The sequence below is a fragment of the Lagenorhynchus albirostris genome, chromosome 6 (genome assembly GCF_949774975.1).
Source record: "Lagenorhynchus albirostris chromosome 6, mLagAlb1.1, whole genome shotgun sequence".
Lineage (NCBI taxonomy): Eukaryota > Metazoa > Chordata > Mammalia > Artiodactyla > Delphinidae > Lagenorhynchus > Lagenorhynchus albirostris.
Window position 1 is genome coordinate 7157171 of NC_083100.1, and position 16049 is coordinate 7173219.

The window sequence follows — 16049 nt, forward strand, 5'->3', positions numbered from 1 at the left end:
AACATCTCACTGTTTAGGCTAAGTGCCATTTGGAAGACATGCAAGTCTTAAAATGACCTTAATTATTGAAGGCAGGTGAAATGGATTTGACTAATAATTACTCAGTTTCAAAAAGATTATTCACAAAAGAAAAATACAAAACCATCATAAACACACACAAAAAACCAACTTCACTAGTAAAGAAAAAAATGCGAAACAGAACAAGGTTTCATTTTTCATGTACCAAATTGACACATTGCTTAAAATTCAAATATTGAATACTGGAAAGGGTACAGAGAGAGACACTGGTTGGGTGTAAACTGGCATGACCTTTTGTAATTTCATGAAATATGTGAAAAGCAATAAAAATCTTCTTAATCTTGACCAAGAGTCTATCCTAAAAAAATGATCAGAAATCAGACAAAGGTATTTATCACTGAGCCACTTACACTTCATTGTGTCAGATGCCTGTTGAGCACGTACGATGGTCCAGGCTTTGCTCTAGGTACCAGGGGGCCAGTAGCGGACACAGGAGACCAAAAGCTCTGCCTTCCTGGGGCTCCCATTCTGGGAGGGTCTCCCACGCTTGGCAAGGTGACTGGCAAAGGCCACCTCATTCCCTCAGCCTTTATACCATCCCTAACTCAATATTCTATACTTTACATCCGACTGCATTTAAAATTGATTGTTAATACAGTTTTTTAAACCAAACGTGCCCTTTCTCTAAATACTTCTTTTCCTTTCCCCCAACTTCTTATAAAGAAAGAAATTTAACCTACAGATATACCCTCAACCTAGACCTCCTAAATGATTAACACCTTGCATATGTGTATTCTCTTTCTCCCTCTTCTGTTTCCACTAAACCATAGGAAAGTAAATTGCAGCCATCAAACACTTCACCCCTAAATATCCAGTGCAAAGCTTCTAGGAATCAGTATTCTTCGACATGATCACAATGCCATTATCACACCTAAGAAGATTCATAATCATTCCATAATCTACCTACTAGCCAGTCTATATTCAAATTTCTTGCAACTGTCCCCAATATGTCTGTTTTCTTTTCTTTTCTTTTCTGGTGGCTCTGCTGAGTGGCTTACGGGATCTCAGTTCCCTGACCAGGGACTGAACCCCGGGCCACGGCAGTGAAAGCTCCAAGTCCTAACCACTGGACCACCAGGGAATTCCCCACAAAATGTCTTTTACAGCTGGGATTTGTGAATAAAGGTCTAATTAAATTCTGAGCACTGCATTTGTCAGATGCTCTCTTCAGACTCCTATAACCTCAACAGTCTCCCCATTTTTTTCCATGACTGACTTTGCGAAACTCCAGGCTTATCAATGGCAGAATGGCCCCCCTTGTGTGTCTGACTGCTTCCTTGTGCAGACTTTTAACCTGTTCCTTTACCCCCTATATTTTCTTTCAACTGAAAGTTAGGGCTAGACACTGGGTTACATTCAGGTTAAACAGGTTAAACATTTTTAGCAAGAATGCGTCTAGGTGGTGTGTACTTCAAACTGCACCCCATCAAGGGGCACTAATGTCAGCTGGCCTGCCAGTCCTGAGGCTAAGTTTGATCATTTGGTTAATTCAGGAGCTGCCAGACTGCTCCGAAGTAAAGGTACCATTTTTCCTTTCGCAACTAATAGGTTATCTGGAAAGTGATAGTTTGAGAACATGTAAATATCCTCTTTCCTATTAATCTTTCACTCAGTGGCTTTTAACATCCATTAATGCTCCTTCCTGTATCAACCATGACGCTGGGAATTGTAAAATGAGAATGTTCTGTTACTCCTCCACTTGTATTAGTCGATATTCTTCTGTGACGAAGACTCTCCTTTGTTTTTGGTTCTCCTTTGTTTCTGAGTTTCACTATGGATTCGTGGTGGTTGATGGTTGTTGTTGAATTCAACGTGTCGGGTGAATCCATTACTGTCACTAATTTGGCCAGTAAGAGCCCCTTTAAGATGGCTATTATGTCCCTTGGACACATTCCTTCATATCCTTGAGTATTTCCTTACTTTCTGACACAGGAAGATACTTTATATAATTTCTACATCCCAGACCTGAAGTCAACCATTTCTCCAAGGAGCCCTAGTTTTAGTGCAGAATGATACTTAGAAACCAAGATCTTCAGGCTGTGTGTGCTCCTTCCTACTGGAAGGCCATCGCTTCTAGGACTTTTCAGTGGACAGAGCGAGGAAACGTGTTTGTGCTTATGTGTGTGTGCATGCATGTGTGTTCATAGGGACACCTTCAATTCCAACCTGACATACAGCATTTCTCCTCTCTCTCCCTATTCCATATTTTCATCTCCTTTTTCTAGCAGTGAGGCCCTTGGGTCTCAACATCAATGTATTATAGGATAATGCTCTATTCTACAAATACTCAAAGAAGAACTTCACAATTAATCTACCTATACCATAACCAATAACGAATCTACTATATTAGTTTCCTAAAGCACTGTGACAAACTACCACAAACTGGGTGGCTTAAGAACAACAGAACTTTGTTCTCTCACAGTCTTGGAGGCCAGAAGTCCAAAATCAAGGCAGGGCCACGCTCTCTCTGAAAGCTGCAGGGGAGAACCTGTCCCATGCCTCCCTCCTAGATTCTGGTGGTTGTTGGCAACACTTGGCGTTCCTTAGCTTGTAGATGTATCACTCCAATCTCTGCCAACGTCTTCACACAGTGTTCTCCTGTCTGTATGTCTGTGTCTCTGTGTCCAAATTTCCCTCTTCTTATAAAGACACCAGTTATTGGATTAGGGCTAATCAGTATGATATCATCTTAACGCCATTACATCTGCAAAGACCCTATTTCCAAATCAAGTCACATTCAAGGTATGAGGCATTAGGACCTCAACATATCTTTTCAGGGGACACAATTCAACCCGCCACACCTACAAAGTAAAATTTAAAATGTCTTTGCTTTTTTTAGTCCTAGAATAGATCTCAGTAATGGCACAAAGACAGAGCACTACATTAAAAAGTTACTTGAATTTTTTTGTGTTGTTATATTATCAACTTGATAATTACTTAAGTTCATTTGTTTCAGTTTATTTTCAATTCTAGGGTTTGATTTCCCCCCCATACTTTTATATTTTTAAAAATTATTTGAATATGTAAAACATCTACATGGTTATATATTCAAAACTATATAAAAAGTAAACTCAGAAAGGTCTTACTCTCTACCCCAGCTCTGGAAATAACCATCTTTACTGGTTTCTCTTCTTTCCTTCCCGTGTATCTCGTTTGGGATGGGGTGGGGTGGGGTGTGTAATTGTATGACTTCCTCTTCTTTAGTTCACAGACTGCCTGTGCTCTTCCACACCTTGCTTCTTTCACGTAGCACTGGAAATCACTCCCTACCAGTTCAGAAACGCCTTCCTCGTTCTCGATTCTGCTACGTAGGACTTCGTCGGGGTGACTATACCATGGTGTGGTCAACCAATCTTCTTTGGATGGCTATGTAGGTTGTTTCCAATATTTTGCTCTAAAACATAATGTCATGAAGAATGACCTTCTGCACATCTTATTTTGTATTTCAGGGCGTGTCTTCTGGGTAATTCTGAGAAATGGAATTGCTGGGTCAAAGGGGAAACGCGTGTTGTTTCAGTCCGACTGGGCCACTCTAACAAAATAGCATAGACTGGGTGGCTTGTGAACAGCAAACACTTATTTCTCACAGTTCTGGAGGCTGGGAAAGCCAAGACCAAGACGAGGGATCTCTCTGGGGTCTCTTTTATAAGGGCACTAATCTCATTGATGAGGACTCCACCCTCCTGACCTAATCATCTTCCAAAAGCCCCACTTCCGGCACCTTGGGGGGTTAGGATTTCAGCATACGAATTTGCGGGGGACACAAACAGTCCATTGCACACATGTGGTTCTGTGAGTTAGGGTCAAATTCCCTTCCATATGAGGTTGGACAGTTCTGCTCTCTCATCAGCAATGCATAAGTGCCTGTTTGTCCTGAAGATTTTCAATTCGGTCATCACAGAAAATTTAGAGCACTCCATCTTTAAGACCCGCACGCAGCTGGTGGAGATTCACAACATGTGAAGTGCTGAAACGAAGGCCTTAGGTTATGGAAGGGACACCATGTATTCTCAGATGCTCCCAACAGGAAGGAATTTTCCAGTTCAGTTCTATTGTTTCCCTGACTCACTGTGTCTAGGAGGCTTTCCTGTCTCCTGGTAAAAATCCTTCACTTCTTACAGAAAACACTCAACTGATGACAGGTTAGAGCCTCTTTCTTTTTAAAGAACAAATGCTAATTTCAAAGGGAAGAATGTATTTCTGGCGAGCTTAAGACCCTCCTCTGAGACCCCTTAGAAAAGACCCTCATGGTTAGGAAGAAAAGGGAGACTAATAAGGACCTTCTCTTTACCCTGAGCCTAACAGAGAAACAAGCCTCGAGATCCCACTGACACTGTGACAAATAAAAGCTACTCCAAGGGCTGAGCAACACTTTAGAAATAGCAATAATTTAGCATGCAGTCTTCACTGCGTGGAAAAAATGAGACATGGGTTTAAAATTAGGAAAAGAAGCATCAACCGGTCAGCTCAGGGGAGGGGTGAACAGTAAATAGGTAACGAAGCAAAAGTGAAATTTCACTTCTTTGCTGGTAAACTGACATTTCCCCCGGGGAAGGGATGGTACTTCAACTAACAGTGCATTCACCTGTTAAGGCAGTAGCAAGGAGAGGAAGTTTGTATTTAGTGGGTGAAAGGAAAGGGTTTGTAAATGTTTCTATGACTGTAATTTACCGAGCGCTGGGATGAGACCAAAAGAACGACTGTGCTTTCAAGCCTCCTCCACTCCACCTCCATTTGGTGACTATGTCTTCCAGGATGTACAAGGTCTCTGCAGGCACAGTGAGGGGGTGGACATCAATCAGGCTGAGTCCTCTCTCCATGAACAGTCCAGGAGGACAGAGAATTCATTCTCCAAGAATATGATCACGCCTTAAACACAACCTTGGTGAAGTGCTACAGGAGACCCTAAGTGAGCGAATACAGCCTGCCATGAGATAGGATGCAGGGTGGGCTTCATGGAGGAGGTGGCATTTGAGCCAGCCCAGGTGAGATATAGCCATGCAGGAGGGCAGGTAAAGGCTTGTGGTGTTAGGAGACCTGCCTTTGATGGGAGGCAGTCATTTCTTTGATGACTCCTTCCATGGGACAAGGACTTCAACGGAAAAGGAAAGAGCATTCTGGTTAGGAGTTGTTCACGTGGGTTTATGGAAGGAAAAGGGGAATTTCTGGAAAAGGGACTATTTTTACAACCAGGCAGATTAGAATATCAGGTAAGTGCTTTAATTTTAGAGATTGTCAGGAAGTAATCTACTGCAAAATTTGAATTTGTGCTTCTTTGGAAACTGAAGAGCTTTTTAAAAGTTAGGTTTATGTAATGAATTGAGGTGTTTTCCCCCAAGTAAATCCAGAGAACACAAAATAGATAAGCCCCCTTGTTCAAATTCATCAGGATTCCCTATGGTTATGTGAACACTTTAAACTCATGTTCTAGATGTATGCGCATTAAGGGATTGATTTTTTTTTAAGTAACTTTTTTCCCCTTATTACATAAGTGACACATTTATTGCAAAAAAAAATTTTTTTTGTTAAACACATATGAGTAAAGAGATGAAAATTCCCTCAGAATCTGACCAATCAACCACAAGTACTGTGAAATGTTTTTGGTGATCATTCTTCCAGTCCTTTTCAAATACATCTGTATGCTTGGAAGTCCATATATATAACTCTATTTACAAACAAAATAAGATCGTGCTACCATCCAGTTTGGGAATCTGCTTTTCTAGTCAATATATTATGGGCATCTTTCCAGATTATTAAAGATTTTCTAAATCATTTTAGTGATATTCCATTTTAGAGACATGTCATAATTTAAACAGTCGATTTCCTATTATTGGACTTTTAGGCTACTCCGAATATTTCACTGTTATAAATAACACTGTAATAAATATTTTTGTAGCTAATTTTTCACATGGATTCTTACAGTTCATTAGGATACATTCCTAGAATTAGAATCTCTTTGCCAAAGAGTATGAACATGTGCAGATTTATGATAAGGGTGTCAGAGTGCCCTCTAGAAAGGTGGCACCAATTCACACTCCCACCTCCAGAGGCAAACGACAGCTTCCAAGCCTTGGCTAACACTGGCTGATCATTTTTTAAACTCTTTGATGGCTGTGTATCTGCTGTGCTTTTGAAATATCATGCTTTCTCTTTATTATAACACTCATTTGTTTGTTGTACACTGTGGTCACCAGTTCCCTTATTTTAGAGCCTTCCAAAATACCCAACAGTAGTCAAAAGCTTTGAATTCTTGGGAAGAAAGGCATTTTCATCAACATGATGACAGGCAGTCAAGGACCTGGAACCAGGCACTTTGTCTGGTGGGACACCTCCTTTGTGCTCCTAACAGCTCTTGTCATAAAGTGACCAGTCTCTACCAAAGACATATGGGTCTTTTTATGAGACTCTAAATCCTTGAACATTTAGTCCTGGTGACTCAACACAAAACATTCTTTCTACTGGATGTTAAGGGCGAGGTGGTTTGCTTCGGTAGGAAATGAAAAGTTGTCATGCTACGTACTTCTTGTTAAGGAAAATATTTCTCTAAAATCCAATTGTTTGCAATTTTCAAAGAACAATGTGTGAACAACGTCTAGTTATTAATTTTGTTAACTGCATGCTTTTCCTTCAAGTATATTTTATTTATGAATGGACATATTTTTCTTTCTTGTTTCATATCTTAAATAGTTTTGCTACATTTGGTTAATAGTTAAGGCAATGCATTCTCCATTACAATAGCGAATGTATTTTAGCGTTAAATGTAGGCTTCCTAAATAATAATAATATCACTTTCTATTTATATAGTATACTATAGTTTACAAAATGCTCTAATTAATATAGCACTAAATTAGATCTAGCTATATAGTTTGTAAGGTGATTTAAAATGAATGAATGTTTGAGTGGAAGCAAGAGGGCTATCAATGCCTTTACAGTTTGAGTTCCAACTAAGAGTGTATAAACCCTAATGGCCACAACTTAAAATGTAAATTATTAGATTAGGAATGTACCAAGGCAACTCCTAATCTCATTTTCTCCAAATTTCATCCTCAACATATTTTGGAAATAGCAGTATTTTCTCTTAGGTCCCCCTTATTTCAGAAATGCTCCTATTGGTCAAAAGTATATGACATCACCCATAGCCAACATCCTCAGACTGTATGTGCCCCCAGCTCCTTGGTTAGGAATGTTCCAGAGAAACCCACATCCCAGGCCCGCTCTCATTTTCCGCAGTTTCAGACAAACACACAACATGATAGTGTTTTATCCATGAGTTATTTTGGGGAGCCTGTTCTGAGAAATACATTTCTATCCAGGCCATACAACTGTCTGCATCTCATAATTGATGATATGGCCACCATTTGTCTCAACCTTTTAAGGACAGTACTAAGGACACATGAACCATCAAATTGCTTGGGAAATTCCGACATTTCACTAGCCAAACAACATCATCCAGGCTGCCTCTCACACCTGGAAGTGGAGCAAAGCTTGGCTGCCTATTTTTGATTCTGAAAATGTATTCAGCGGAGCACTATCGAAGCTTGGGCAGCTAAGCCCTCGGACCGCGATGCCTACTTCCCATGATCACTGAAACCTGTCCAACACTCGCATATCTTCTTAAATCAGACAAAGATTTGTACGCATCTCTTCATCCCTCTGGGCTTTTCCCTATTTAACCAAAACTATAACAACTGTCCACCATAGCAACCACGTCTAAAAAGAACAAAACAAAAACAAAACGCTTCTCACTTCACCAAAACGACGAATCCAGTTTTAATGGGCTTTTTGACTCACCACAGCAGGTCAGGTACCTCCCCCACGCTTGAGGCACCAACCCCAGAAACCTGCTAGTTCCCAAAGAGGGCAATGAAAGAATTACCTTCTAACCCAAGAAGGCCAAGATGTAACACCAAGGGAGGGCTAGTGCTAGACTCAGTAACTGTAGAAGAAAGAATGAAACCAAGGACATGTCCACATAACACCTACCAACTTCCCCGTATTTACTTATTCACTGACTATTTCCCGATGCCTCCTGGCTGGGCTGGATGCTGGGGAAGCAGAAATAAATGACATCTTCAGAGCTGCCCCACCCCTAAATCTCAGGTCACTGGGAAGAGAAACCATGCAAGTGGGTGATAACAGGGCAGAGCTAACAGAGCAAAGGCAGGGCCATGGGAGCTCTCAGGGGTGACCCAGCTCCCAACCGGGCAGCCCGAGTCCAGGCTGCACATTAACTCCATTAGCAATGAAGTACCAGCAAGGTACTGGGGAGTCACTGAAAACAACAGACGTGCGGAAACAGATGTGCTTGAGGGAAACTAACCTGGCAGCGGCGTAAGGGGCAGACTGACAGAGAGAAAAAGAGACCAAGGAAAGGAAGGCTGTAAGAGGAACGTGGTCACTGTACTCTAAACCAGATTCAAGGCTTGCAAAGTTAGGGTACAACCCACAAGACCACCCTCAGTTCAAAAATTCATGAGAAGGACTCAGAGCTGTTACTGATGGTTATGGCTTATTACAGCGAAAGGCTACAGTTTTAAATCAGACACGGGTAGAGATGCATAGGACAGAATCCAGAAAGGCTCCACTCGGAACTTCCAGTTGCCTTGTCCCTATGAAACTGTGGACAGAGCTAACATTCCTGGGTAACAACGTATGACAATATTGCCAACCAGGAAGCTCATCTGAGCCTGGGTGCTCAGAGTTTTTATTGGGGCTCCATCAGCTAGAACTGGTTGGCCACCCAGATGGCTGACCTCAGTCTTCAGCCCCTCTGGAGGTTGAGCTACTGTCACGTGGCCCAAAGTCTCCACCTTATCTGATGTGGCCCCAGCCCCCAGGTAAGCAAAGACACTCTTATCAGACATTCCAATGGCTTAGAGGTCACCTTCCGGCAGCCCAAGGAAAAGGTCACACCTCTCTTTGGGTAAGATTAATTCTTTACTAAACAGGGATAAATTGATTGTGTTTTAAACTTATTTCTGTAATGTGTTACAATCCCACATTTACAAATTATCCTTCTGAGAATAAGTAAGGAAAGACCTCCCCCTCCACCTCACCAGCAAAATACTTCTAACCACACAACAGAAGAATCTAAATTCGGAGAGTCTCCTCGTGAGGAAGTCTTTTTATCCACTGAGTATGGTTTCTCTTGGAGCTGCAGTGAGAGAGGCTACATCTTGTCCTTTTCCTAACTTTCACCTGGATCTGGGGGGTCCATTTAGCCTCAAGCCTGTAGCCTTCTGGGGACTGACTGTTGGTGCTGCCCCTCTGGTTTAAATGTGTTGATTTTCAAAGCAACTGAAAAAGTCTTTTAAGAGTGACAAAAATAAACGGTGTTTATGGATTTAAAAGCTATAGTTAATTAAAAGTTATCAAGCACCTGTTTCTAGAAGTTTTAAAATGTATATTTGAGGATTACCGTCTCACTACAAAGTCATTTTCCTACTAGATTTAAGAATACAGATGTGTTTTAACCTGTAATAATCTGGTGGCATACCATATGACCCTAAAAATATTTGGAATAAGAAAACAGAAACTTGCAGTTCCTTAATCCACACAAGGTAGTCTTGACTTACTAGCACATGCTTCCAAAATCTGCCATTAGCCAGTTTTGTTATCTTGGGCTTGTCATTTTAACCCTCTGGTTCTGCTTCTTTTTCTGTAAAAGAAGAGTTGGACCAGATCATTTCTAAGCTTCCTTCTGCTTCTAGCAATTCTCCCTCAGAATAAAGTAACATTTTATAAACATAAATGAGAACACCTGAAGGCTGAGGTTGCTACATAAATAAGAATCCACTTTGTTTCCAATATTTACCTTTTATAACCCAAAGGAAGAAATAAAGAATCTTTAGATAAAATATATAAAATAACTAAATCTTTTTTTAGATAAAATATATAAAATTACTATTTTTTTAAAACATATCATTAATTCCTTAACAAATGCTTACAGAGCACGATGGACTAATCAAGTATAAATATTTGAAAATCTTTAGATAAAATATATAAAATAACTAAATGTTTTTTAAAACATATCATTAATTCCTTAACAAATGCTTATAGAGCACCAACGATGGACTAACCAAGTATAAATATTTGAAATATTTACCTCTACTTTATTTTGTGAATGATTTAGGGCACAATGTCAGTTAAATGGAGATTTTAATCATAGCCTGCCCAGTAAGCATTAAATAGGATTGAAAATAGAACACGGGGAATTTAGCTTAAGGTTATATGCCTTCAGAACGCAGTGACTTTCTAAACTGATTTTATAATTAGAAGGGTATTTTTAGCTTATTTTTCAATTGGAAGGTTTTATTATACTCATCTTAATACATGTAATTCACTTGAATATTTTCTGATTTTTTAAAAAAATGAGTCTTTTCTCCTCAGTGCAACCAAGTGTGAAAGTGACAGCTTCCACTTAGTGTTACGTCGAATTTCAAGGGCGGTGAAACCATGCAGAGCAGCAGGTCCTAGTGACTGCCCAGCCAGTGCACCTCCTGGGACGCCGATGAAAGATGAGTGGGACACCAGGGTGCCCACCCCAGAGGAGCCCATGTCTTAGTGTAAGGATGGCCCTCTTCACAGGGAATTACAGTGCCAGGCAATGCCGCTGGTTATACAGGGTTAAGGGCCTGGTGGGGATGCTCCAGGGAGCCTCAACCAGTAACGGTGAGGATTTGGGGGGTAAGGTGGGCAGTTCTAGCCAAGGAAGATGGCAAGGAGTGGGACACCTGGTAAAGAGCCCATTACAGAGGCAGAAGGTGGCCTTCGCCCACAGGGGGTGGGACTCCAACAGAGGTTTTTAAGCAGGGGAGGGACAAAAGCCGACCCATAGGTTAAAAAGGAGACAGAGAGAAGGATGGACAGAGGGAAGGAGTGGTCTAAATACCAAGGAGGGGACAGCTTTGAAAGCTTTTGGGGATCCCGGGGGCTCAGTGAGGCATTGAGATGTGGGGTGACAGGAGGTACAGGAGCGGTTGAGGCTGTCCCTCACGTTCTGCCTGGCCTCCTGGTTGGCTGCTGGTGGTGGTGGGGATGTGAGTGTTTAGCAGACATCCAGGTGAAGACTGCCAGTGAACAGATGAAAATGTAGAGCTCAAGAGAGGGCTGTCCGGAGATACGCAGAATGAGTCAAGAAAGGAGTGGCTTGGGTTGGAAAGACAGAAGACCTGACGGTTGTCACGCAAATATTATGAGGCCTTAAGGGCAAGAGGAGATCAGACCTGTCCGTTTTGGCCCCTCGAGGGGAACGAGGGCTAAGAGGCAGCTTTCGGAACTGGTTTGCGTCAACCTGAGCACCGATGGAATGCGTAGGACCGCCGGCGTCACCAGCTGAAGTCTGGGAAAGGGAGTTCCCCTCTTGGCAAAAAGGCCCCTTTCTAAGCTGCTTTCTCTCCTTTTCCACTCCAACTCTCCCTTTACAATTGCCGCGCTCTAGACGGCTGGCTAAGGAATGCATTAAAGCCAACCTACTAACTAGTAAGTGAACTCCTCGCAGCAGGAGTATTTGCATCGAAAAACGAGGAATTTGTTAAATTAAACAAATGCCCCGTGGGTAGACTGTGCAGGGGAAGGTGCCGAGAAGATTTTCGACTTTGGTCTGCACAACCCACCCCGCCAGGTACCCTCCGAAGAGCGGGAACTGGCTCTGGCCCGCAGAGACAGGCCGCCGTCCCGGCACCCGGCACCCGGCACCCGGCACCCGGCACCGCCCAGGGGAGCGGGGAGCGGAGGGGCTGCCCTCAGAGAAGGCCACCGGGCAGGGCTCCAGTTCTCTTACTGGACTTGGAGTCGGATTTTGGAGTTGTCCGTCTAGATTTCCAAGTCACACGGGACCACTCACACTCCCCTCGACTCCAGTTTCCCATTTTTGCTTGCTCTCTGTATCCGGAAGCGATTTGAACTAGCTAACACAAAGGTGCAGATTCCGAACGTCATTGTGACCGGGCAGGGAAACCGGGTGGAGGCTTGGGGGCACTTTTGTTTCTCCTCCACTCCCTCCCCTATACCCACCCCGTGCTGCTAGGGCCTCGGGGTAGCCGGGGTCAGCCAGACTCGTCCGGGAGAGGCTTCCGCGCTGGCCCCCTCTCCATAGTCAGGTCAGGAGCGGATATCCTCGAGGGTCCCTCGAGGCTGGGCCCGGAGCGACAGAGGCGGGGGTCTCCGGGCGGGTCCCTGTGAAGGACCTCATAGGATGCGCGGGGTGGGCAAGACGGAAGTTCGAGGGCGCGCCGGGCAGAGGGTCACCTCGCCCCTACCTTCCAAGTTCGCCCCGTGAGCTGGCGGGATGTGGCCAGACGGCGAGGAGGGGGCGGGAAGACGAAGGCGCAGCTCGCCGGCCCCCACCCATCCTGCCCTCCTCGTCTCCCCTGCCGGGGCAGAGCCGCGGCAGAGGAGGCAGGCGCGGACCTGGTCGGCGGTCCCGGGCAGCAGTCAGCGTCCGCGGGCCCTGGGTCGCGCCCAAGGCCAGGCTCCCCCGCCCGGCTGCCGCCGGGCCTCGCCCCCGCCGCGCGCGCCCCACCCGCCTCCCCCGTTGCCGTGGCAACCCCGGGAGCCTCCAGGCGCGCGCCGGGGCGCCTGCTGGAGCTCTTGGCAGCGGCGGCGGCAGCGGCAGCTCCGGCTCCAGCTAAGCGCGCTGCGACCCTGCTCCGGAGCCCGCTTGTCGCCCCCCGCCCGGCTCCGGGCCCCCAGCGCGGTCCCCGACCCGGCCCCAGAGCCTGGCTGGCTGCCGGCCCCCATGGAGCTGCTGGCCGCAGCCTTCAGCGCCGCCTGCGCCGTGGACCACGACAGCTCCACCTCGGAGAGCGACGCGCGCGACTCAGCGGCGGGACACCTCCCTGGCAGGTGAGGACGAGCGGCCGTCCCGACCCCTGCGCGCCACCACTGCGCGCCTGTGGCCCCAGCTTGCGTCCCTGGTCGGGGACGCCTACCCGAACTGCCTGTCCCGCGCCCCCCGCCCTGCGGGCCCCGCAGCCCCTCACTCCTCCCGCGGCCCCCATCGTACCCGCACGCCGCCTGAGGTCGGGGGATGCTCCCCAGCCGGACCAACGACACCCCTGTCCCTGCCCCGGACCGCCTCTCGCGCCCTCTCTCGGGCGCCCTGGGCGCACGCGTCCCGTTCGGTGGCCCCTCTCCGCGCCGCGTGGCCCTGGGACTGGAGGATCGCTACCCAAAGCGGGCCGGGGGCCGTGTGACAGCGAGCGGCGCGAGGTGCGCAGCGAGCGCAGGGCCCCTGGCCGCTGGACCCGTCCGGGCGGCGGGGCGGCGCCGCGAAGCGGGCAGGACGCGCCAAGTTTCCGACGCCTGCCCGCGAGCTCCGAAAACATGAAGGTTTGGGTGGGCTGGTGTGGGAATGAATTACCCGGTCGCGCCCTGATGCGGTGACAAAAAGGGCCTGTGGGGCCTGCGTGGCAGGGAGCGGCGGCGGCCGCTCGGCCTGGACATCCTGGTCAGGGTCCATCTGGCCAGGGCCGCCTGTGCGGACGCCTCTCGCAAGCTGGCCGAGGTGTGTCGTTGCTTAAAAATAACCGGCTCCTGCCTCTCCTCTCTCTCTGGCAGCGAGTCGTCCTCCACCCTGGGAAATGAGGCCACACCCGAGGAGTGCCCGGCCCTCGACAGCCCCACCACGCTCACCGAGGCCCTGCAGATGATCCACCCCATTCCCTCCGACTCCTGGAGGAACCTCATCGAACAAATAGGTGGGTGTCTCCAGCGGCGACGGGGCGTCACTGGGGGAAACGTTGGTTCCTGGCGGACTCTGAGGGCTTCCCTGCTTGTGGGATGCCCTTGCATTTCCCCTGGACAGATGTTTCTGACAAGGAAGGTTACTGACATATTTGGTTCTAAATGGTTCCAGAGGCAAAACTGCCGCGTTTTAATAGTGGCTGTATAATTGGGCTTTAGCAAATGCATTTCTTTCCTGCTCTCTTGGAGAGGTGTGCTTGCCCAGCTCTTTCCTGGGGAGGGCTCTCTGTCCTCTTGTGTCTTCTGCCAGAAAGTCCAGGGGTTAGGTGCTTATGGACCATGCAGGAGGGGACGCTCCATGCGTCCCCCCGCCATCCCCACCCGGGGGCCTGGGGAAGACCTGTAAAGGGAGGGGACCCTGCAGAGGGGACTTGTGGAGAGAGTCAGGCTGACTGGGGCAATTCAGGAAGGGGTGGCAGTGGCAGACTTTGCACAGGGGAAGGAAAGGTAAGTAGAGAGAAGCTGGGAGCCCCAGAGGCCCCTGGGTTAGGAAGGGAAGCCTGGCTCCACCTGCCTGTCCAGAGCATGGCCAGAAGTGCAGGGCATAGCCCGCGTGTCCAGCTCCTGCACAGCTGCAGTTGAAGCTCTGTGAAAGCAGAAAGTGGATTCAGAAGGCATCCCCAAAACCCGAGCGCTCGCATTTAAAAGTCAAAGATTGCTGATGACATCAAACTAGCTCTCATCTTCATCACCAGAGGTGGCCACAAGTGGTGACATGGGTTCTTTGGGAATGGTACGGCATAGAAATCTTTCCGTTCTTCGGGGTTGTCAGAGCAGAAGTTTATTCGTTAAATTAAAATTTTGGCTTGAAAATTTTCTTTTCTAAATTCATCATTATTGTTCTCCATCCCAAACACTCAGACGGACATGAAGTGTCTCCAGTGGAAGTGGAGCTTCCATTGCCCCAGGAGACCATGTTTAGGAGACTTTTTGGGCAGGTTCCCTTTCCCCTGGCTGGGGTTTATTCTGGACTGAACCCTGGGAGGAGCTGAGCCCTTGCAAAGCTGAGGGTGGAGCGCACACTGCATTCTGTTAAGCAGTGCTGACTCCAGAGGTATTGTTCCTAGTGGGCCCCCTGCGTGTGGGCTGGGTGGTGATGGTGGTGGCGGCTTTTCCCTTTGTTTGCTGGCGGAAATGGAGAGGGGCTGATCTGAGGACAAACACACCCGAAAATCCCTTTCTTCCACCTCTACACATTGCCCTTTATGGCGAGGAGGGCCGCCTCGGCCTTGGCATGTGCTGGAAGCCTCGAATTCCACCCTCTAGAAAGGGATCCTCTGGCTGAGATCAATGTCAGGACCAGGAAGGAAATCGAGGTGGGAGTGGGGAGATCCGTGCCTCCTCTCACGGAGAGAGAGGCTCCCTTCTGCAGTGTGGGCGTGTGGAGACCTCCTTCCTGGAGAGCCCGTGGCATAAGCTCAAAGCTGGGAGTCGGGAGCCCTGAGCTCTGGTACCTGCTCATCCTGGCGCTCAGTTTCCTCATTTGGTAAACAGTAGAGACTGACATTCTGAGGCTTTTCTCCCACTATCTCCTGGTGTAATGGTGACTATGTGTTTCTGGCCCCTGGGCTGGATCCATGGTTGGTGCTCAACAGATGTGCTGAATGACAGCACTGGACCGAGGCTGCCTTCTTCTCACATCCTTCATCATAGACTCGAGGCTTATGCCAAGCAGGTTGCTACAGGAGGCCAGCTGCTTTTAGCTCACCGAATGAAGTGAATTCTTTGCCAGGTATCAGGAAAGGACAACGCGTTCCTAAAGACACAGTGGAATTAAGGGGGAAGGAAAGTGGGAAGGTTATATGGGTATCTTGTAGACCACTGTGTTGAATTTTGCAGTGGCTCCCACCCAGGCAAGAACAAAATGATGCCGGGACTATGCATGATGTGGTATACAGCTGTCATTGTAGTTGGTGGTGGCCCTGAAGATCATAGACCCTGAGACCCTGTGATTGTGTGTGTGTGTGTGCACACGTGTGTGTGTGTGCTGTGGTTGTCTCTGGCACCTAACAACTGCTTGGTGCATAGAAGGTGCTCACTAAAAATAAATGCATTCTCTGCCCTTTAGAAGTTCTATCTGAAGGATTCAAAGAAAAAAACTATTCCCTTCAGAAGGTGAGATTTTGAAGGACTCCAGGAGCTTATCCTCCTTCTGCAGGGTAGCTCAGCCAACCTGATATAGATCATTTTAATTAGGAGAGATGGGAACTGAGCCTTCTAATTCT

General features: G+C 47.0%; 1 protein-coding gene and 1 long non-coding RNA gene across 5 annotated transcripts in view; one reads left to right on the top strand and one right to left on the bottom strand.

Annotated features, from left to right (window-relative positions):
• The window catches only part of LOC132522007 (uncharacterized), a 34899-nt gene extending 22390 nt beyond the window's left edge, over positions 1–12509 (bottom strand). Inside the window, exons 1-2 of the long non-coding RNA XR_009541012.1 lie at positions 12339–12509; positions 9654–9736 (exon numbers count right to left, since the gene is read on the bottom strand). This is a non-coding gene — a long non-coding RNA (uncharacterized LOC132522007). The remainder of the gene's footprint in view (positions 1–9653; positions 9737–12338) is intronic.
• A 119-nt stretch (positions 12510–12628) lies between these two features.
• NGEF (neuronal guanine nucleotide exchange factor) overlaps positions 12629–16049 on the top strand; it is a 40834-nt gene continuing 37413 nt past the window's right edge. For 3 of the 4 annotated variants that reach the window (XM_060151827.1, XM_060151828.1, XM_060151829.1), the window contains exons 1-2: positions 12668–12924; positions 13639–13778. In XM_060151827.1, the coding sequence (XP_060007810.1) occupies positions 12818–12924; positions 13639–13778 (247 nt within the window). In that variant the 5' untranslated portion in view covers positions 12668–12817. Of the gene's footprint in view, positions 12925–13638; positions 13779–16049 lie in introns of all 4 variants that reach the window. The other variant, XM_060151826.1, reaches the window with a different exon arrangement.